The 21,741-nt window shown below is 32.9% G+C and overlaps 4 protein-coding genes, 1 long non-coding RNA gene and 1 pseudogene across 7 annotated transcripts; 3 read left to right on the forward strand and 3 right to left on the reverse strand.

Annotated features, from left to right (window-relative positions):
- Positions 1-218: 218 nt before the first annotated feature.
- LOC126858213 (serine/threonine-protein kinase mos) lies at positions 219-1,596 on the forward strand. Of its 2 annotated transcripts, none has more exons than XM_050608363.1 (4): positions 219-366; positions 429-610; positions 728-1,107; positions 1,300-1,596. In XM_050608363.1, exons 1-4 carry the CDS (start codon positions 290-292, stop codon positions 1,594-1,596), a joined length of 936 nt encoding a protein of 311 aa, XP_050464320.1. In that variant the 5' UTR covers positions 219-289. The 2 variants fall into 2 exon arrangements, with proteins under 2 accessions (XP_050464320.1, XP_050464319.1); XM_050608362.1 differs by having other exon boundaries at positions 244-366; positions 426-610.
- Positions 1,587-2,589, reverse strand: LOC126858225 (U6 snRNA-associated Sm-like protein LSm5). The gene is made up of 3 exons (XM_050608376.1): positions 2,435-2,589; positions 1,903-2,099; positions 1,587-1,762 (listed from the first exon to the last, which is right to left on the reverse strand). Exons 1-3 carry the CDS (start codon positions 2,478-2,480, stop codon positions 1,730-1,732), a joined length of 276 nt encoding a protein of 91 aa, XP_050464333.1. The 5' UTR covers positions 2,481-2,589; the 3' UTR covers positions 1,587-1,729.
- Positions 2,590-7,312: 4,723 nt separating this feature from the next.
- On the forward strand, positions 7,313-9,996 carry LOC126858217 (uncharacterized; annotated as a pseudogene).
- Positions 9,997-10,080: 84 nt separating this feature from the next.
- LOC126858292 (uncharacterized) lies at positions 10,081-11,260 on the reverse strand. The gene is given in 4 exon segments (XM_050608497.1): positions 10,081-10,465; positions 10,468-10,496; positions 10,599-11,204; positions 11,250-11,260. Coding segments are annotated over 4 exon segments (882 nt in total). The 3' UTR covers positions 10,081-10,229.
- A 38-nt stretch (positions 11,261-11,298) lies between these two features.
- On the reverse strand, positions 11,299-12,509 carry LOC126858229 (uncharacterized). Its single transcript, XR_007688633.1, has 2 exons — positions 11,894-12,509; positions 11,299-11,656 (listed from the first exon to the last, which is right to left on the reverse strand). It is a non-coding gene; the product is annotated as an uncharacterized LOC126858229 (long non-coding RNA).
- A 2,285-nt stretch (positions 12,510-14,794) lies between these two features.
- On the forward strand, positions 14,795-20,922 carry LOC126858211 (nucleolysin TIAR). 2 transcript variants are annotated; one of them, XM_050608358.1, is made up of 3 exons: positions 14,795-16,075; positions 17,033-17,332; positions 17,601-20,922. In XM_050608358.1, the coding sequence occupies exons 1-3, from the start codon at positions 15,488-15,490 to the stop codon at positions 17,895-17,897; spliced, it is 1,185 nt and encodes a 394-aa protein (XP_050464315.1). In that variant the 5' UTR covers positions 14,795-15,487; the 3' UTR covers positions 17,898-20,922. The 2 variants fall into 2 exon arrangements, with proteins under 2 accessions (XP_050464315.1, XP_050464316.1); XM_050608359.1 differs by having other exon boundaries at positions 14,799-16,075; positions 17,033-17,329.
- The last annotated feature ends 819 nt before the right edge of the window (positions 20,923-21,741 follow it).

Genomic DNA, 21,741 nt, shown 5'->3' on the forward strand with positions numbered 1-21,741 from the left:
AGAATATAAATATTTCATATACTCGAAATTACCATCTCTGCGCGCTCTCTATAGTTTATCTGTGGATCATCTATAATCTATATACATAATAATAAAGATATTTCACCTATCGTCCTTCGATGTATTGCATACAAAGAACGAAATCTTAATGGAAAAATCCTATTTTCTCGTATAAGTAATATAATGGAAATTTGAGTTTTCTATGCAGGTAGTATGAAAAAAAATTGATATATTTTTTATTTCTATATTTTATGTATAAAAATTATTATGAACACAAATAATCGGATAAATGGCTTCGCCGCGAAAATTAATACCCACACTGAAACATCTGTCACCTCGGTCATTCGAAAATGTACCCAACATTAGGTGAGAATAAGCATCTTTATTATTATATCAAGCTAAATAACTCATAAGTAATAATTTAGTAGAGCATCCTCAAGTCCGAAAACTCCCAACAATTTAAAAACTGTGAAGAATGAAAATTTGTTGTCGCCGTTTAATATCGATACTCCGAATAGAAACAGATTATTAAGGGACGGTCTACCGAGAAAACATCGTTCTGTGCTAGGCACGGGTGCTTTCGGTACCGTCTACAAGGCGCTTTACAAAGGTATTTTAATCTTGTTAATAAATTTTAGTGATTTTTAAAATATATAAAAAGATAAAAAAATCGAAATATAAATTTGAACACTTCTATTATATCTCCCTCTGTCTCTTTCTCTCTCAGGGGATCAAGTAGCAGCCAAGATAATTCAACGGAACGATAACGAAGTAATAAAGTCGGAGAAACATGCAGCTGTTCTACGACATGCTAATATCGTGAAAATATTGAATATAGAACAGGGTATCAGCTTATCGCTGATAACGATGGAGTTGTGTGGCACATCGTTACAAGACAGACTACAGGAATCAGTTCTATCCAAAGAGAAACGGGTTTCCATTTGGCGGGATATCGCCCGCGCGCTCCAATTCTGTCACAATTCCGCGGTGATACACGCGGATGTGAAAGCGACCAATATCCTGATGGTTGCTGATGATCGAGCCAAGCTCACAGACTTCGGTAGCTCTATGTTGATTGGCGAACCATACGATTCGATCAAGCCACGAGTACGCATATGCAATTCATTAAATGTGTTTACTATTACTAAAAAAATATATTTTTATCTTCAAACTTGCAGTCGTGAAGAGAAAATAATTCCATAATTTTTAAAATTGTAAAGATATATGTATATACTCGCCTAATGACAGGGTATCTTTATTTAAAAAAAGAAAAAAAAAACACTTTTATCTCTCCATCAGGGTACACCAGGTTACACGGCACCAGAAGTATTCAGAGGAGATATACCTACATTTGCCGCCGACATTTACTCACTAGGAATCGTGGCTTGGCAAATGTTATCTCGGGAGGTACCTTTCCATGGACTACATATCCACACTATCATATATATCTCTGTAAAAGGAACGCGTCCTGAAAGTGAAACTCTCGACGATGAATTCGATGGAAGATACAAGGAATTGTTCAAAGCAGCATGGTCACAGAATATCATGGACAGACCAGCACTAAGCGAAATTATCAATAAACTCGATTTATTATAATTAATTGTTAATATTTATTTATGCAAGAATAAGCATATAAGGATTCTTACTTGTGATACATAGCTAGATTACCACTTGTGTCTTGGAATAAAGCCTGAGAATGATACTTGGTATGATGTATTGAAAATCAGTTTTATGTATCTGGCATCTCGCCACCAGGTACCAACTGGAAAAAATAAATAAATTATAAAAATTCTTGCCTCATTTTTCTTTTGCTTTATGTATTGATACTATGATTTTAAATACTTTAATCTTAATTCTTTTAAAATTAAATATAATATTAAATAGCATCAATAAAAAAATTACCATAGTAATATTGCTGCCATTAAGAAGGATTTGATCCAGCTTTGTGACTCTACGTCCTTCGGGGGTTGCCTCACTTTCTGTCACATCCTCCAACAACATATTGACAAAATCATCAAAGCCTTGCAGAGTTCCTACAATCTCCTTGTCGTTCTTCATAATGATATGTATTCGAGAACCAATGCATTTGTCGACTAATTCTGCAAATAATATTGCAAATAATAATGCATAAATGGGCTGTCTACTATATATTTAAGGGAGATCGAGAGAAATATTATATACAATATTATATATTATTGATATATTATATATTTATATATATAATATTATATATTATATTATATATTATATTATATATTATAGTATATATATAATATTATATATATAGTATAATATATAATATAATATATATATAATATTATATATTATATATATATATATATATATATATATATATATATATATAATATATAATTTTAAAAAAAGAAAAAATTAAAAAAAAAGAGATTGTTTATATACAAATTGATTATTTTACCTAATGGCAACAACGTAGATGGATTCGTGCTCACCGAAGTAGCCATGGTGACTTGTATACATACATATCAAAGAGTGATGGGTGGCTCTGTGGGCGGTATTTTCATATCTGTGATTTTGTAATGAAAAATCTGTATTGAAAGATAACCGTTGTAACTAGTTGTCAATTTTCTCCAATGGCAGTTATTTTGTAAACAGTGTACATATTTCATTCGTCGTCGTCATTTTGTATTGGAGATTCCAGAATATTCCTATCTTATAGCCAATCGGCACATTCAATTTATGACAAATAAAATATTCCCTAAAAAATTAAGAATTTATTGTCGTCTGACAAATTATTCAAGTGTGTTGATTGGTTGCAAAATAAAAAATTTCTAGAGAATCGAGATTTTCTATCCTACAGCAAAAAAAAAAGCTTAAGAGTGCGAATTCATGCAGTGAGTTTGTTCTCTAACATATTCATCGCTGCAAGTTCACAAGAATTGAGACGCAATAATAAATAATATATTTTTTGTTTCAAATTTCTAAATTGTTACAAAATAACTATTTAATGCCCAATTTCACCACCTTCGGTTAGATTAACCGACGCTCTGCTGATTTTAACCGTCGGTTAACTTAATCGAAGATGGTGAAATTGGCTCTTAATCATATATGTAATACTACTATATTGCTAGTCATGTATCTTTCCAATAAGCGGTGTTAGCGAAAACATTACGGTGCAGATGTATATCAACTTCTCGCTTCCATTTGCGTACTTGTCTCAATGCGCATGCGCGAATTTTGTTGAGCCAATAATATTACATGTATAGCCTCTACGTATGCCAGCGCATGCGCATTACGTCAAGTACACAAATTATGGAAGCAAGAAGTTGATATATGTCTGCACCATAATGTTTTCGCCTGCGTTGAGCTTTGACTAGCAATATAGTAGTATTACATATATAATTTAAATGAACAGTTATTTGTGAGTAACGATAACCGTTGTTACGTCTCAGCGACGCTCTTTCTCTCTCTATACCTCAGTTAGTGAGAAAAAGATTGCTCTCTACTTTTATAGGGCAACCTGCTTTCACCGGCTATACCCCAGGGACGCCGAGAGCTAGGACTAATCTAGTGGATCTAGGGGAATGATGTAGCGCGGAACTAGTTGGTTACTAGGAAGTTTCACTAGGTATTTTAGGGATATGGACGCAACTAAGTATATGTAATTCGAAGGTTAATCAGATTTAAAGAATAGAATTTTAATATTATAATAAAAGAAAGATATCGGTTATGGTTGCGTTTTATGGCAAGTCCGCTTGTATTGCGGGTTCACCATATGCAAGGGGCTTGTTATTTAAGATATATATGTATATTAATTAGAAACCGTAAGAATTAGAGAATTAAGATTTGAAAAGGAACATTATAATAGAAATTAAGAGTAATTAATAAATTGTGGACACTAAATAATAGAGAGTTAGATCGAATTAATTTATTATGAGAATTGTCTAGGAATAAGGTCTAAGGAATAAGGTCTTTTATTTAATATCAATACTTGATTATATTATGACTCTAAATTTCTGATAGAAAAAGAAGGTTTAGAAAAGAGGTCGAATGTCACCAGGGCACCGTAATTAGTGCTCGGCAACGAGGTCAAAATTTAGGAAAAAGGGAGGGAGTCGCCAGGGGCACCATAAGCGCTTGGCAACGATGGATTTTCGGGAAAAAGAGCAAAATGTTACAAGATTAAGTCAGGTTTAAATGACAACAGTAATGTATATTTTGCATGGAATTTATGTCTTATTTAGTATTGATATTATGGAGGTGTTTTAAATAATAGTAGGATAATAGATTAAAGTTGACTGACTGGAAACTGTTAGCCACTTGCTAATGCTTGACAGGGGATTTCTTATTATTTAGAGGATGAAAAAGTAATTAAATGATATTAGGGGTTGTCAGTCAATTCAAATAAAGTTCTAATATTTATGGAAAGACGGGGTTTATAGTAATTGTAAATACTTATCGTGATGTGGCAGGAAAATCCTTTCTTCTGTTCAAGTTCTAGTCGTACTCTGTTAGGCCCTTCTCTCGTCTTTTAAGATCTCGGTCGTGGATGAAGTAGGCCGGATAAAAGTACACAGATGTATGCACAAAGTTTTTTATTATTTCCTTGGTTTTACACAACTTAACACTGAATCGACAGTAATAACAATTAATATATTAATCGAAAGTGAATAGTACGCGAACAATGAACGAATAATACGGAGCAAATACTTGTACGAAATAGTAATGAATTAGTAATGAATAATGTTAACTAAGAATAAATGATTTGAATGCTTGAAGAATTCGTAATCGAATGCAAGAGTGAATGATCTGAACGGTTGAAGACTTCTTAATTGAATGCAAGAGTGAGTGATCTGAATGGTTGAAGACCTCTTAATTGAATGCAAGAGTGAATGATCTGAATGGTTGAAGACTTCTTAATTGAATGCAAGAGTGAATGATCTGAATGGTTGAAGACTTCTTAATTGAATGCCCCGAAGGCTCGAAATCGCCGGCTTATATACTGTCGAAACAAAGGATTTTCGGGCCGTGTGCAGATCACGCGTTACGCTCTGGAAGGTTCTTAGAATGATTCAGTGGAGAACTTCCGAGAAGAAAGATTTTTAACAACAATTCTTCTGAGAATTGTCGATCGGTGTGTTTATCTGCCTATTAAATTTCGGCGCTCGTGGTCGTAGCCGTCGCGAGTCCGTTCGACTTATCGCTCGCAATATCAGGTTTCACTTATGAGGCCTCTTATGCGCATTCTCTTCAGCTTAATTAATATTTTATAATATAAAATCCTTAATAATATGGTTAATATTTATGCTTATTAATTTATGGAATCATTTGTTCTATTTATTTCAGTTCTGATAATAAGTTGGCAATTTAATTAAAGTTATGGCATTCTATAGTTTAAAAATATAGATATTTTAGATAACTTATTTGTATTATATGCAATGTATATAATTTATGATTCCATAGAATATAAGCCTCTTAAATTTATATTTATGGTCGCTTGATCGATACTACAATAAAGCATATTAATTTTATTAAAATCATTTCTTTATGGAAGCATTCGCTCATTGTATAATAACCTGTTTTAATTAATATGATTTTAATTATTTATAAAGTATAATTGTATTGAATATAGTATTGAAAGTTTTATATGTGATGTTTTGAGGATAAAATAATTATAAACATTCAACAAATCATAGTCAACAAATTATTATTATATACGTTTTATGATTCCATAAAGTACGGCGCATTTACTCCTCATTTTAAGAGTGAGTAATTATTATATATATTTGTCTGTATGATTAAATATTAAAATCTTAAAAGTTAGATATTAGTATCGATATTATCGAGTGTGAAACTCGCTCGCAAGTCCGTTCTTAAAGTAATCAGCAGGTTAGTTCTAGAAAGTCACTGCTGTACAGCTAGCTAGTTCTAAATAATGCTTCCTGATTCGTCGATTTAAGGAATTCTCAATTCCTTGCGCCATCGATTATTATTACTAAAAGGATTAAAATATATTCGGTTTTTAGGCTAAATAACCATATGGAACTAGAATGATAAGCGATTAATGAAATTAGTTAACAATTAAAATAAAAGCAAATGGATTACATAATTATTCCATAGGTATTTTGCAGGGATAAAAGCGGTACTTAATTACTAGCTAAAATATAGTTTTTAAAATTGGCAGAACGTTACACCGTTATAACCGTTACAGTAAAATAACTATTTATCCCATGAAGATAAAATTGATAAAATTTAAAAAGATAATATATATATATATATATATATATATATATATATATATATAACATATTTAACAAAATTGAAAAAAATTAAAATATTACAAGAAATAGAAAGAAAGAAATATTACATAAAAGCTATAAATAATTATAAATATTTTTCAAAAAATATTTACAAAACATCGTCGGAAAAAATAGAATAAAATTACAAAAGGTTATATTTCAAGAATATTTCACAAATTAAAAATTCATACATGTCAATGTTATTATTACCTGTTCTTGATAATCTCGCTGGTGGTAATAACGGCTTTGGTAAATCACAATTATATGAAAATTCTTGATAGAGCCCCATTACATTTTCCTCATTCCATTCCTCAATATATGATGACTTATTTAAGTTATAACCAGGCATTACATGATGTGGATAATTTTTCAAAAATGTAGTACTGAATTTATTCAGCAAATTGCTTTCAGCGCGCTTAAATCCTTTTGATTTTAATTCTTGTTTACTCATAATTTAATCAAATCTATTTACCTGTTTATAATAAAATATGCACAGTCTCTTATTTAAATATGATTTTCATATTTCGTGAAATGATAGAAAGATTATAATAGATTCAGATCCAGGTGGTTTTACGCTATACATGTGTAGTTATGTCAATTTGTGTGCTTCTTCTTTCTTAAATGACACCTACTCTAGCGGGGAGCACACACTTTTCCATATTATAAATATATAACGCATAATGCATAAGGAAATAAACCAATCAGAACTTCTTATTTTTATCCCCACTCTTCGTTCTGAGGAGCTTGCATTGTGCATAAAACATAATGCATAAGGGGTCGAGAAATACGTAAAACGGGGAGCACACACTTTTGCATAAGCGCATAACTATAAGCATAAGGAAATTGATTGGTTTATTTCCTTATGCATATATTTGTGGACCAATCAATTTCTTTGTGTTTATGATTATGCGCTTATGCAAAAGTGTGTGCTCCTCGCTTTAGAATGAATTTTTATGGTTGTGGATTGTGCGAAGAGACGTGTTGCGTGTGCGTACTACATACAACAAACTACGTTTCCGACCTTTCTAACTTTTTCGGAATATTCTATGAAGGTATGTTTAAATGTTTTTTATTAATATTAGATAAAATTCTTTAACTATCATAAAATTATTTTTTTTGTTATTAAATCATATCTGTATTTAATGTTGATAGGAAAATGGATCATGATTCATATTATTATGCTTCGTCATATCAAGACAAAGAGGACGAAGATTTTGATTATGGGAGTAAAAATAAAATGAGCGGAGATGCTTTGCTGATCTCTTTAGTTCGTGACCATCCTTATTTATATAATAAGGAGTTGACTGATTTTAAAGATAGCCTCAAAAAACAGAATGCTTGGGTAGAAATAGCAAGTGTCATGGGTATGACAGGTACATACATAATGCTTTTCTACATTTAAATTATACATTCAGTTATTCTTTGAACGTATTTTCAGTAAGAAAAATTACTAATAATAAAATTGTGCTAATTAAAATGAGTTCATTATTAAATTAATATTATGTTAATAATCTGAAAATTAATTTGAGTTGCTTTCCAGCAAGAGATAAATAATATAAAGTGACATTATAGATCTGTTCTTTTTAGCTAAACTATTTGCATAGTTTTTCTTTCCTCTTTTTTTTTCATATTGAAGAAAAAAAGAGAAAGGATGAACGTGCAAGTAGTTCAGCTAAAAAGAATAGATCTAATATTTGATTTAGTGCTTTCCTACAACAATATAACATGACACAAATATATTTAGCTTTCTAGCTTTTTATATTTGCATCATTGTTAGAAAGCAACTATATTAAACATTGTGTGTCTCTGATATGTCGTTTGTGTTTCTTATTGAAAAGCAAGCTTAGTACATTTAATTAAATGTTGATAAAATTAAATTTCTTACAAATAAGTTCAATTCATCATAATGAATAAATTTGGGATTGATTGTTATATTTCATTAGTTATATTTCATCATACTTTCGAATAATTCCCTAACAACACACCTGTCTAGAGGACATCCGGAGGATATTCGGAGGACATGTTAAAACATCTTTTGGATATCCTCCAGACATAGTATATTGTTAGGGTTAAAATCTATAAAATAAATTTCTTTTATTATTAAATTGTTTATTATTGAATGTTTTAAGCTAATGTTATTTTTATTGCAAGTAGAAGATTGTCAATGTAGATGGATGCGACTGAGGGAACGCTATTCACGTGAAAAAAGACAACAATAAGAAGAAACAACCACCGGAAGTGGAGCATCAAAAAGAAAAACATTTGAATTTTTTGACAATATGCAATTCCTAGAACGATTTGTTAAAAGGAGAAAGTAAGATTAATATGTTATTATCTATATAATATAGAATATAATATAGAAATTAGATTGGCTAATAAAGCGCATTTCTGCTTTCAGAAAAATAATGAAATTGATAAAACAGAAACAAATAATTGATGTTCTAAGATATTTTATTAATATAATATTAAGTTGTTAAAATTTGTTTTAAATTCTCGAACTTCAAACGAATTTTTTGAACAATTTAATACATTACAGGATATTTGCAAGTATATTTTTATTCATTTTTTATATTATATCTTTAAAAATATTTATTTCTTTCTTTTCCAGAATGATGACCAACATATACAACATGCAAAACAAAAGTGTATCTCCGTTAATAGGATCTTCCAATCTACAAAAGTATGTACACGTAAATTAATGATCAATTTTCATATAAAGTAGAAATCTTATATTTGTACGTAATAAAACCTAGTAAGTAATAAAACTTTTGTTATTTTGTTTCAGAAATTTTGGCTCACACGATGAAAAAGAAAATATTTCATCTTCTCTAAATGTGGCTACTTTAAATAAACCACCATTAATAAAAAGCATCGTAGATTTAACAAGTGACAGCGCGCAGCATATAGAGTCAGTAAAAGTTGTCATGTTTTTTAAATTCATATGTACATACAGAGGCATACATAGAATAATGTTAAAATTTCTTTGTTTTTAGTAATGACTCTTTAAGTTCGGATTTGCACTTAAATGTATCTGGCAGCTCTTTTACATCTGCAGTAAGTGTCTCTGGACATACGCGGGACAAACATTTAATTGGAAAATGGATAAAGTCAAAAGGAAAATCCCAGCCGGATGTTCTCGAAAATACCATTGGTAAAGTTATTTCTTTATTATTATTATTATTTATAGAGAACAGATGTGTTCCAGTTTTTTCATCGCCATCATCTCTAAAGCCGGAAATGGAAAAAGATATGGCATTTTGTCAATTAATACTTTCATTATTTATCAATATGCCCCAATGTACAAAGGCAGACAAAAAGAAAGAAATGTTGCGTATTTTATTTGATATTTAATTGTTATATCTTATATGACATTCTACTTTTTTTATATGATATATAATTATTAGTGATATATAAGTTAAATATTTTAATGCAACATGTGATAATTATTGTACGTCATTTTAAGTTAATTTTTATAATGCAACATGTGATAAATAGTGATAATGTTAAGTTATTTTTTTGAACATGTTATTTTTTTATGTAACATGTGATAATTAATGATACGTTTTTTTTTTATTTTTATGTAACATGCAATTATTACTGATAAGATATATTAATTTTTAATGCAACATATGTGATAATTAATAATGTGATAATACATGTTATGTTTATTTCTTTTATGCAATATGTAACGAGTGACACAAAATGTTATATTTATTTTTTTTATGCAATGTAATAAATCGTTTTATTATAACATAAGTATATGTTTACATAAATATATATATATTTAATTTTCAATAGTATTTTATTATGAATCATCACGATGTTGTCCTCTTCTTACATAATCATACTGCCACGGAACTTTGCCGGGTTGTGTTAGAAAATAATCAGCCAGTTTGTCTCGTTGTTTGTACGCAATTATAATTGCGTGATGCTTTGAAGTGGGAGATATATCTCTCAGTACATTTTCAGTATATGTCGCCATTCCCCGGGGATGATGTTACCTTCAGAGTCCTCTGAATCTATAAAATGTGGAGGACAGTATATTCTGTTCTTCGCTTCCACAAGATCTTTCTCACATTTTATAAAATTATGTAGACGTACAGTCGCCATGACAATCATGTCTATATATTTCGGATGCATATTAATGGGCTTTCGATAAATTCTCCATCGTGAAGATAAAATACCAAAGTATTTTCTATAATACGCCTTGCTTTAGATAATCTGCAAAAATTAATAAAACTTAAAAATAAAAATTAATAAGATTAAGATATATTTTAATAATAGTACATTGTAATAAAAATAATAATTGCGCAAATTGCTTACCTATAATTAAATATTTTTTTTCTTTCATTAAGTATTTTTCCGGAGTAAGATCGCATCAAAGTACTGATCGGGAAACCACTGTCTCCAAGAAAAAAACAAGGCATTGTAATGTTACTTCCAGGAAGATTTACAGTCCCTTTGGGAAGATTCAGTAATTCATTTTCCAATGCTAAATAAATGTCAAAAGAAGTAAAAATACCACCGTCACTATTGCCATCATATGAACCAATGTCAACTAGTGTGAACATATATTTATGATCACATGCAGCCATTAGCACAATACTGAATGTCTTTTTGTAGTTAAAAAATAAACTCCCGGAATTTGGCGGAGCTTGTATTTCTATATGTTTTCCGTCAAAAAATCCAGCGCAATTGGAGAAATTCCAGCTTTCCAGAAAACCAGTACAAATATTATTCCATTTTTCTTCTGTTAGCAAACAAAGGTAAATTGGCTGCAATACTTGGGCTAGAACTCGACAAGTTTCTTGGATAATTTTTCGAACAGTTGACTCTCCACATCTAAACGCTAATGCAATAGATAGTATTTGATCTCCGGTTGCTAAAAACCTATACAAAATAATTGATAGAAATATTGATATGCAAAAATACTGCATATCAATAAAACATTTGGAAAATAATATTGTTTTACACATATGTTTCATTCTTCAATTAAACAGCTCATAAGAAAATAAGTAACTACCTTAGAGTTATGATCAAATACGCTGCTCTGGACTAAATGCTCGATGATTTGGTTGATTTGGTCAAAAATGGTCTTGTCATTTGTAGCAGAAGCTTAAAAGTTTCCTCTCTCATCCTTGTATATCGACAAAATATACTTGGATCATTATACTTTATCTTTTGAAAGAGGTGTTCATAATCCCCATATATACAACGTTAATGGGTCTAACCCACCATCTCTAATTTAGCCATCTTTTTCTTCGTTTTCTTTTCTTTAATAACGCCAATAGGCACAATTGCAAAACGAACAAAATAAGATCATTTTCATTCATATTTATGGAAACAGACGCCTTGTATCTAGGTATATAATCAGACATCGCCTAAAAAAATATTAAAAAGAAACATAATTTCCAAATTCTTGCATATACTTAATTACTTACATATTCATATCACATTATTTTATCTTTTTTTACAGCTACATATGAATTATAATATTCTTTAAATATTCGTTACGTTTTTAACGTCTACATTTATAGGAATTATGTTATTAATTACATTAATATTTTTTTTATAAATTCAGATATACAACTTATAAAGACTCGGTCAATTGTACCTACTTCTCGAATATTTCACAACTTTTTACTTTCACAATATTTTGCCAAAGATTTTCACACTTTTAAGTTAAAAAACGAACTTCGCCATCTTGAATATAAAATTCTTATGTATCGTACATACATACGTGTGCGTTGCTGCATGTTATGCTATGTGCTAAGCATTATGCGTTATGCGTTATGGAAAAGTGTGTGCTCCCTGCTTAACAAAAAAAAAATAGAGGTGAAGGAAAACCAAGCATTCTTATCATTTCAGTTGCCACCCTGCTGATTTTAACCGTCGGTTACCTTAACCGAAGGTGGAGCTCCATAAAATTAGCCTGTCAAAATTCATTTTTATAATTTTTTTTTTACGAATCGTTTGTTGGTAATTGTTGGCCTAATTACAACGTTTGGTGGTTAATAAATTTTTTTTTAAATACGAAAATAAACTTTTATGTGAAGTTAGCCGAAAAGATATTATTTTTATTTCAATCTTAGTTCAATCGATGCGCAATCGTTTGTTGGTCACGGAAAAATCTATGATTAAAACGCAAACGTTTGTTGGTTTATATTTGCTTTGAAAAACGAAAAAAACTAATACAATAATGGTGGCGAAAGAAAGATTGGTAAAACTTAAGATTAAGAGCGACTTTACCGATTTCAATGACCTTGATATATGTTGTCAAGAACATAATTCTGAGTAACTTTTTCTTCTAATTTAACATCGTTCGTTGCTTATTAAAACTTATTAACAAAAGAATTTGAAATATACTAAAGTACATACATGAACAGAAAACACTCGCGCACACATACACATACACACACACGCAGAGTGCAAGGGAGGCCTTCGGTCCCCCTCCCGCACCAGCCACGCTAGTAGTATTAGGAGACCTTGCTTTATAATGTAATATGTACTTTGTAAGTTGTAAAGCGAGGTCCATCCTGCCTACCGGCGTGAGGGTGGGGCCGAAGGTCCCCCTTGCATCCCTTGTGTGTGTGTGTGTGTGTGTGTGTGTGTGTGTGTGTGCGCGCGCCCACGCGCGTACTTCCTGTCCATGCATGTATTTTGGTATATTTCAAACTTTTTTTGTTAATAACTTTTTAACAAGCAACGGGCGACGATTAAATTAGAAGAAAAGGTTACTCAGAATTATGTCTGACAACATATATCAAGGTCATTGAAATCGGTGACGTTGCTCTTAATCTTAAGTTTTACCCAATCTCCTCCGGCACCATTATTGCATTAACTTTTTCGTTTTTCAAGGCAAATGAACCAACAAACGTTTTAATTAGTTTTTCCGTAACCAACAAACATAAGATTGAAACAAAAATAATATCTTTCAGGCTAGCTTCACACAAAATTTTATTTTTATATTTTCAAAGAAAATATTAACCAACAAACGTTGTAATTAGGCTAACAATCACCAACAAACGATCAACAAACGATTTGTAAAAAAAAAATTATAAGTAAATGTTGACCGGCTAATTTTATGGAGCTCGTAAGTAGTGAAATTGGCCCTAAAGAGAAGTCTGGACCTGAAAAATGCCATCCCGGTTTTTCTTCGCAAAACAATCGACGAAGTACAGTTAAGGCCCCTTTTTATGCTGACATTTGACGCTCATTGTCAAAATCATGTCATTGTCAAAACAGGTCATGTGATGAAATTCTGAATCAATTGTGCGAATAAATATTAGATATCTCGCGCGGTGACAATACGAATCTCAGTTTCAGGATTATCAATGTGTGATATCAGATCTGTTCTTTATAGCGGTTGCACTAGTTCAAGAGTTTAATCTTACTCTTTCCAACGTAAAGAGAAAACAATTATTCTTCTTCCCTAATTGTAGTCCTTCAAAAAGTAAATTTTGAAACAATCCAATAATCCAGCAATCCAGTAATTAAAACGTTCAAAAATTTTCTCCTTTAAATCAATAGTATTTAATTGACCAATCAGAACAATGAAATCTTTATTTCTTCTGTCTTGATTGGTCAATCAAACCGCTACTCCATTTGTAGGAGTAAATTTTGGAACGCAATTCAAATATACAGGGTGTCCCATAATAACCATATAGCGGGGAGCACACTTTTGCATAAGCGCATAATTATAAGCATAAATAAATTGATTGATTCATTTTCTTATGCATATATTTGTGGACCAATCAATTTTTTTATGTTTATGGTTATGCGCTTATTCAAATGTGTGTGCTCCCCGCTTATCACTTCTTGTGTACAGGTAGAGCAAGTAAAACTAAAGCGAAAAATCCTTTACTATTTTTTCTATAAAAGAGTTATTATGGAGTAAAGTTTGACCAATCATCACTGATCTTTAGCCAAGCGCACGTCGATGAACCGCGCGTTTGGTAGTGTGCGAGAGCGTCAGCTGTAAAGGCTCTTGCACAATGCAAGACATAGTGAACAAAGAAATAACGATAACGATAAGCAATATCCAATGAGAACACTGCATTTTCAAAAAAGCAGATCTCTCATTGGATATCATATATTGCTATCGCTATTCTCTTGTTCCTATCGCTATCGCCTCGCATTGTGCAAGGGTCTTTACAGTGGCGCACCATTACTAGGCGCGCAGCTCACTGACGGTCCGGTTAAAAGTCGGCGCTGGTTGGCCAGACTTTATTCAATAATAATTCCTTTATTATAAGGGCCAATTTCACCACCTTTGGTTAAGTTAACCGACGGTTAAAATCAGCAAGGTGGCAACAGAAAATAGAGGTGAAGGAGAACCAAGCATTCTTATCATTTCTATAGAAGAAAAATGTAAAGGACTTTTCTTCTCACTTGATTTCACTTGCTTTACCTGCACACGAGAGGTGATATGATTATTCTGGGACACCCTGTATATAAGCAGAACAAATCCGAACACGCCTAGTGAGTTTCGCAAGACCAATGATTCGTGTTGGTTTTCGCGCTATCCGATATGAAAGATTGACTAGTAATACAAAAACACGTGTCGGTCGGTGAATTTCGGGCATCGGTAGTCGCTGTATTTATTGTAGGTTAATCGGGATTATTCGAGCAGCGGAGTAATAGTATAGTAATAGTAACAGTAGTAGTAGAGTAGCAGTAGTAGTGTTGGCGGTGGTGGTGGAAGGCGTCGCGTCAAGAGACATTTCGTTTGCACGCGCGCGTGCGAAAGGAAACGCGAGAGCCGCGAGGCGGCCATTTTAGTTTTTAGTGAGTATGACGTAGAGAGGCTGGGTGTAACTTTGCCGTTTGTACGCGAGGGAAAAAGATAATCGACTCTCGCTTGAGGGGAGCGACCGACATCGTTCCCGATGAGCGAGCAATTAAATCCACGCGGTCAGGATTTTTGTATTTTCACGCGACTGATGTAAGTCAGCTGTCCAGCTTGTCATTGCGAGGTCTCTCCGCGCATATAATATCTTGTAACGACGCGCGCGCGCTTGTGTAGCAGCGCTCTTTTGGGGGATTGGCAGTCTCGGCGTGGCTAGAAGGGCTAGAAAGTGTGCAAACGAAGTCGAGGCGAGCGAACGAACGAAACGAACGAATCTCTCGACGAGAGATCTCTCTCTCTCTCTCTCTCTTTCTCTCGCCATTTCTCACCTAGTTTAGCAAAAGTGCACTCGTTCACGTGAATTATGAGCGAGGAAAGTAATCCGCGTACCCTGTACGTGGGCAACCTGGACGCCTCGGTGTCCGAGGATCTTCTTTGCGCCCTCTTCTCGCAGATCGGTGCGGTAAAGGGTTGCAAAATCATCCGGGAGCCCGGCAACGACCCGTACGCCTTCGTCGAGTTCACGAATCATCAAAGCGCGGCGACGGCGTTGGCCGCCATGAATAAGCGATCGTTCCTCGACAAGGAAATGAAGGTTAACTGGGCAACCAGTCCGGGCAATCAGCCCAAGCTCGACACCAGCAATCATCATCACATATTCGTTGGCGACCTCTCGCCGGAAATTGAGACGCAGACGCTGAAGGAGGCATTCGCGCCCTTCGGCGAGATCAGCAATTGCAGGATCGTGCGCGATCCGCAAACGCTCAAGAGCAAAGGCTACGCCTTCGTGTCGTTTGTCAAGAAGTCCGAGGCTGAGGCGGCGATTAATGCGATGAACGGCCAGTGGCTGGGCTCGCGTAGCATCAGGACCAACTGGTCCACCAGGAAACCACCGCCGCCGAGATCCGAGCGGCCACGACACTCGAACAATAGTAAACCCAACTATGAAGAGGTATATACCAGCCGGACTCCCCGGATTGCTCCTGGGTGGTTGTGGTTAGAGTAGTTTCACTAATTCTTTATATTGTGAAACTTGCGATTAGGATTTTGTACTAGAATTATTTACACACAGTGATTTCTTCACTTGTGCAGGGTGTTTTGAAGTTGAACGATCAAATATTAACAGAACATTTCATGAGAAAAAAAAGGTTACATAAACAGGTCCACAAACACTTTATTAAAATGTTATCGAACATGAATAGCGGATTCTTGTTAATAAGTTATGCGATATAAGAATAGGTTGACAATATTTATCCAAAGAGCATCAATTGTGTGATCTTTGAAATCATCAGATCTCACACAGTTAGACTTTTATCTGTGGGGAATTGTAAAAATGATAATCTACTGTACAGGAATGAGTCGCAACAGGAATTGATAAATAAGCTCAACGACGCATTCATTGAACTAAAGCTAGTTAGATATTACATTTGTGTAAAGATATTATATATTGTATTAAATTTAATTTCCCAACAATGTTAATCTTGCATTAGAAACAAAAGATAGCATTTTCAAATGGAAAATTAAACAAATCTCTTTTTTCTCAATGTAACATAATACTAAAAAACTATTCTAGATCTGTTTATATAATTTTTTTTTTTTTTTTAATTTTTAGTTAAAGAACATATAAAATTTGATCGTTTAACTTTGAAATATCTTGTAGAAATAGCTCGCGCACATAAAGACATTTAAAAATGGATTTGGTGTTTTAATTTAGTAATAATTTTTATATGAATAAGAAAAAAAGTTTATGCAATTATCATGGACGTGAAACAAATAACTACTTTTAGTGATAAACTCATAGAGTCGGATGAAAACAGGAGAAAAAAAGAAAATTAAATTTGTTTGTTTAATCTTAATTTTGTTAAACTTTACATAATGATATCAAGATTAATTAATGTTTTTCCAATAGGTATATAATCAAAGTAGTCCTACCAATTGCACGGTATATTGCGGAGGTTTCACAAACGGCATCACAGACGAGTTGATAAAGAAAACATTCTCTCCTTTTGGCACCATCCAAGACATAAGAGTATTCAAAGACAAGGGATATGCTTTTATTAAGTTTACAACTAAGGAAGCTGCAACGCATGCCATTGAATCGACGCATAATACAGAAATCAATGGTAGCATTGTCAAATGCTTTTGGGGAAAGGAAAACGGCGATCCAAACAGCGTTGGTCCTAATGCCAATCATCAAGCTCAACAGGTTGTTGTTTACATACTTATTATATATGAGCAAGTTGTTCATGGTCCAGTCATTATATACACCATGTACATTTATATGTATTTATTTCAGATTTATTAGCAAGCATATTGAGAGCATTCGCACCCTTCTCTTAGGCCTATGTAAATTACTTTATTTATCTTTTGTATCCCATATTAGCTAAAATTTATATATATGTTTTACATCTTTTACACAACCGAGTTATATAAAAAAACAGACGTGAAAATAGACGTTATTTTTTTTTTTACAACAGGTGACGGCAGGAGTAGGACAGTACGCGTATGGTTATGGTCAACAGATGGGTTATTGGTATCCGCAAGGCTATCCGCAGATGCAGGGACAATTTTTGCAGCCTGCACAATACTATGGTCAATATTATGGACAACAGGCACAATATATGAACAGCATGAGGATGCCTGCACCAAGTGCGGGTGCCTGGCAGCCGACGCAAGCTACCGCCACACCCCCGACAGCGAGTGCACCCTTGCCGCCGGGCCAGCAGCCCACTATGGTAACATACACCATGCCACATCAGTACCCTACACAATGAAATTGATCATTGACCAGCTAATTGTTACGTACGATATAGTTGCCTCGGGGCTACTGCGAAAATCGTTCTGTCATATACCTAGAGCAACATTTATATTTAAGTTTTCGGGGATGTGTGTGTATGGGTGTACGTGATTGTGTATAAGACTGTGTGTGTGTGTGTGTGTGTGTGTATGTGTGTAGTGCACATATGGCAATGTCTGTTCTGTGAACTAAATATAATTTCGCTCGAAATTCAACGTTCACAATAAAAAGAAAAGCGAGGAAAAAAAAAGAAAAACATGATACGCGGGAATCTTTTTTTTTTTGCATATAAAAGAAAAATATTTGTTCTGAAAAACGCGTTATTATTTTCTTTTCCACTTTCCCTCCTGTCGTAGAAACGTGTGTAATGTTAATTACATCGAGGTCTACATTTCTCGCGCATTATAATGACCTCTCGTGCATACTCAATGCGCGAAGTAACGTAAATATTTAAGTTTTACGATTTTGTAATGCCAATGTTGACCAGGTATATCTCCGAACTTTTCGTTGCGGCCCCTCTGAAAAACTCAACCGAGCCCCGCACCCGTTGATTGCGCTGCGCAAGCGCTGATGTGCGGCAATTTTGCGTTGTTGTTAAATACTGTTTTCATATTTTTGCCATCGCGAGAGACAATTCCCTTTAGGGAGGGAATTTTTCCTTATTTCAATTTTAAATCATCGATGAACAACACACGCGCGATAAATGTTCATTTTGAAATGAAGATAAAGAAGCGCATGGTATCAATACCGAACATAGTTAATAAGATTAGAAAAGCGTGATTATAGCTAGACACGGTGCCTGTGATGTATAGCTAGACAGACTTGCGAATGCGTGTTCGCCAAGGCGTGCGGGGCTCCTTAACAAATAAAAACTCTGTGCGCGCGCGAGAGATTCGATTAACGAGTTACAATTTTTCTCGTTATGTGATATTTATCGTCGGTGGTTGATGTATAAAAAAACACTTTGCTATAAGAGAGAGATGAAAAGATGATTTTGCTATAAACATTAGTGAATCGAGATTTCCTTGTGTGAATGCGAATTTAAGCACACTAATCGCTACGACGATGTGCATTAACGGCGTGTCGACCAACGCTCTTTTTATATGCTACGTTGCTTGCCTGTTTCCAGACATTATGTTCTGTTCATTCGTGGAATGTTCGTAATTTATACGTTATGCTTATTATATCTTTATGAGAATCCTTGCCATGATGATTTTAAAAGGAGAAAATAAACAAGAATATATAGATCGTTCATGAGAATATAACAGCAAGTACAAAGAGATTGGTCAGTCATGTCGCCATCAACATATTCTATCGTAGACTGTAAGTAATTTAGTGACTCCTCACCGTTTATATAAACGACGTAGCCGATCGAAAAAAAAAATAATAAAAATAAATGTAATTTAAGTCTAACGATAATAGTAACGATAAAAACACACGCGCATACTTCCATCGGAATATATTTCTCAATCAGAGACGAGTTACACATTGATATCTTGATGTCCGAATTAAGATACAAGAACATTGAAAATTAAAAACGTGCGTATGTGTGTGTGCATATTTCATACACTTTAAGTATACGGATATCGATAATTGATTTTTACGGTGAAACGATTCATTATTCATTCTTTCAATTGACAATCAGCCGTGATGTACGTCTACACACGTTTCTTCGAATTATCATAGTTGTATGGCACGATTCGTGATTCCTTCGTGTCTTCCAAATTCATATAACGAAAATTCGCAGCACAATTGTAACAATTGGTTTTATTTTCCTTAGTATTCTTGTCAAAGTTCCTATATCCTTACTGCAGTTATATTAAATTATAATGCTAGAAGCGAAAAACATGTAAAATTTTCTATTGTAAATTTTTTTTTTTTTTTGCAACCGAAAACTGCCTTCTAACTTATTTTATATTTCCAGCGAGATTAGAAGAGAGTTTTCAATATATTTTATCAATCTATCTTATTAAATGTAATAATGATAACATATAAAAAAAGTTTACTTATTTTACAAGAGAAAATTTCACAATTTTTCGCATCTGACATCATAATTCAATACATCAGTAAGGGATCAGGAGTTTTAATCGCTTAACTCGAATGATTGAATCTTTCCGATAGTGTACTGATTGAAGAAAAATATCAAGTATGATATGCATTCAACTGTAAAATTGATCTCGCGTTGATACATCTTGCGAGTGGTTATCGCACGCATTTATTTTTGCTCGTTCAGTTTTGTGTTTGCTCGGGGATTGTTTTTAAAGCGTAAAACTAAAATATTTGGTAAGTAATTATATAATCTAAAATTATAAGATTTTATAATTACATGATTAATTATTATTGTACTATAAATAATCTTTTGGCTATCAAAAGTCTCTTATTATATAGACACGCAAGTCTTATTGATTGCACATAATTGTTCTTCGCGAAACAATTTTTGTCGAACCTGGATTTGTGTGTGTTGCGTTATTCCGAACAGTTCAATACATTTATTAGGGATCCTAACCCTTTGAGGAAATGAAATAGCTATCCTATTTAAAGAATGACAAAGCGCCATTTCATTTTGTATTGCGAAATTTTCTGAAAAAAATACAAGCGAATTTGATTCCAACCATATTTGACATGAGATAAATATTAGCATCTCAGTTCACCACCGACGGTAAAATGCCATGAAACTTTCAAAATCAATTTGTATAAAGTCAGTATATAAGCGAGCCGAGATAAAAAAAGGAGAAAAACGAATGAAAACTGGAGATAGTAACAATTTGATTGCGACAAGTGATATCGAAAGGCCGGGAAGGCCAATTTGAGGAGAAAAAAAAAACTGATTTGTCTGTGGCGTAAAGCCAACAGAGAGAACGAAAAGAAAACAAAAGATGTTATATAAAAAGTAATTTAGGTATGGCAGGGCATGGAGCTCTCAAAGATGCTTAGGATAACGTTATAATAAAAACAAATTATCCTTTGAATGAAAAAAAGGAATAAATATTTAAAATACACAATAGCTTATATTATTTTCATGATCCTTTGTTTCCAGCTTCCGTCGTATACTCCGTGCAGCGAGAGAATAATCATGGATCTTGGATGAAAACTCATTCGTTTCGTGCAGGTCTCCACTTAAAAAGCTCTTGAACGTACCATGTTTACAAATACGGTACCGAGTAGCGCGTCATGTTCTCCTCGTTTTGTCCGTTGCAGTTATTCTTTCGCTGAACGGAATATATTTATGTATTTGATCCATTCTTTTCCTATAACAGCTATAACAAGTGAGGTTTATATTTTATGATTTAATTAATCTTTCTTATTAATTAAATCATGAATATATATATATATATATATATATATATATATATATATATATATATATATTACACACTCTTTCCATAGCATTTTCTAGAAAAACAGTCTTGAGGTATAACGTATAAACAATATCCATGCAAGAAATACTACATATTCATATCTTTTATTAGTCAGAGATTTATGATTCTTATTATATAATGTTAAGTATAATATTAATAAAGATTATAATTTCTTTCTCTATTGATAAAAGCACAAAAATTGAAACATTGAAGATATAACATTTTCTAAAATTAAATATGCATGTTTTCATAAAAGAAAGATCTCTTAATATTTCTTAACAATATTTCTCTTAATATTATACAGACAGATTAACAAAATAAAAACTCAATCAACTATGTTTTTTTAAAGATTAGCTTTGTTCTGAATCAGAAATGTAAGAGGAACAGAAATTAATATTTGTACTATATATACACATATTTATTACACTCTGTAAATGCATTCCTGTTTAAAAAGCGTAGATA

The sequence above is a fragment of the Cataglyphis hispanica genome, chromosome 24 (genome assembly GCF_021464435.1).
Source record: "Cataglyphis hispanica isolate Lineage 1 chromosome 24, ULB_Chis1_1.0, whole genome shotgun sequence".
Classification (NCBI taxonomy): domain Eukaryota; kingdom Metazoa; phylum Arthropoda; class Insecta; order Hymenoptera; family Formicidae; genus Cataglyphis; species Cataglyphis hispanica.

What these genes read in the sequence shown, in the direction of transcription:
- LOC126858213 (XM_050608362.1), top strand. Translation starts at nt 290, where the DNA reads ATGGCTTCGCCGCGAAAATTAATACCCACACTGAAACATCTGTCACCT. An exon ending in CTACAAGGCGCTTTACAAAG is followed by an intron (nt 611 to 727) that starts GTATTTTAATCT and finishes TTTCTCTCTCAG; the next exon opens with GGGATCAAGTAGCAGCCAAG. An exon ending in ACGATTCGATCAAGCCACGA is followed by an intron (nt 1,108 to 1,299) that starts GTACGCATATGC and finishes TCTCTCCATCAG; the next exon opens with GGTACACCAGGTTACACGGC.
- LOC126858225 (XM_050608376.1), bottom strand. Translation starts at nt 2,480, where the DNA reads ATGGCTACTTCGGTGAGCACGAATCCATCTACGTTGTTGCCATTAG. An exon ending in ATCTACGTTGTTGCCATTAG is followed by an intron (nt 2,100 to 2,434) that starts GTAAAATAATCA and finishes TATTATTTGCAG; the next exon opens with AATTAGTCGACAAATGCATT. An exon ending in ATGGCAGCAATATTACTATG is followed by an intron (nt 1,763 to 1,902) that starts GTAATTTTTTTA and finishes TATTTTTTCCAG; the next exon opens with TTGGTACCTGGTGGCGAGAT.
- LOC126858211 (XM_050608358.1), top strand. Translation starts at nt 15,488, where the DNA reads ATGAGCGAGGAAAGTAATCCGCGTACCCTGTACGTGGGCAACCTGGAC. An exon ending in GTAAACCCAACTATGAAGAG is followed by an intron (nt 16,076 to 17,032) that starts GTATATACCAGC and finishes TTTTTCCAATAG; the next exon opens with GTATATAATCAAAGTAGTCC. An exon ending in ATCATCAAGCTCAACAGGTT is followed by an intron (nt 17,333 to 17,600) that starts GTTGTTTACATA and finishes TTTTTACAACAG; the next exon opens with GTGACGGCAGGAGTAGGACA.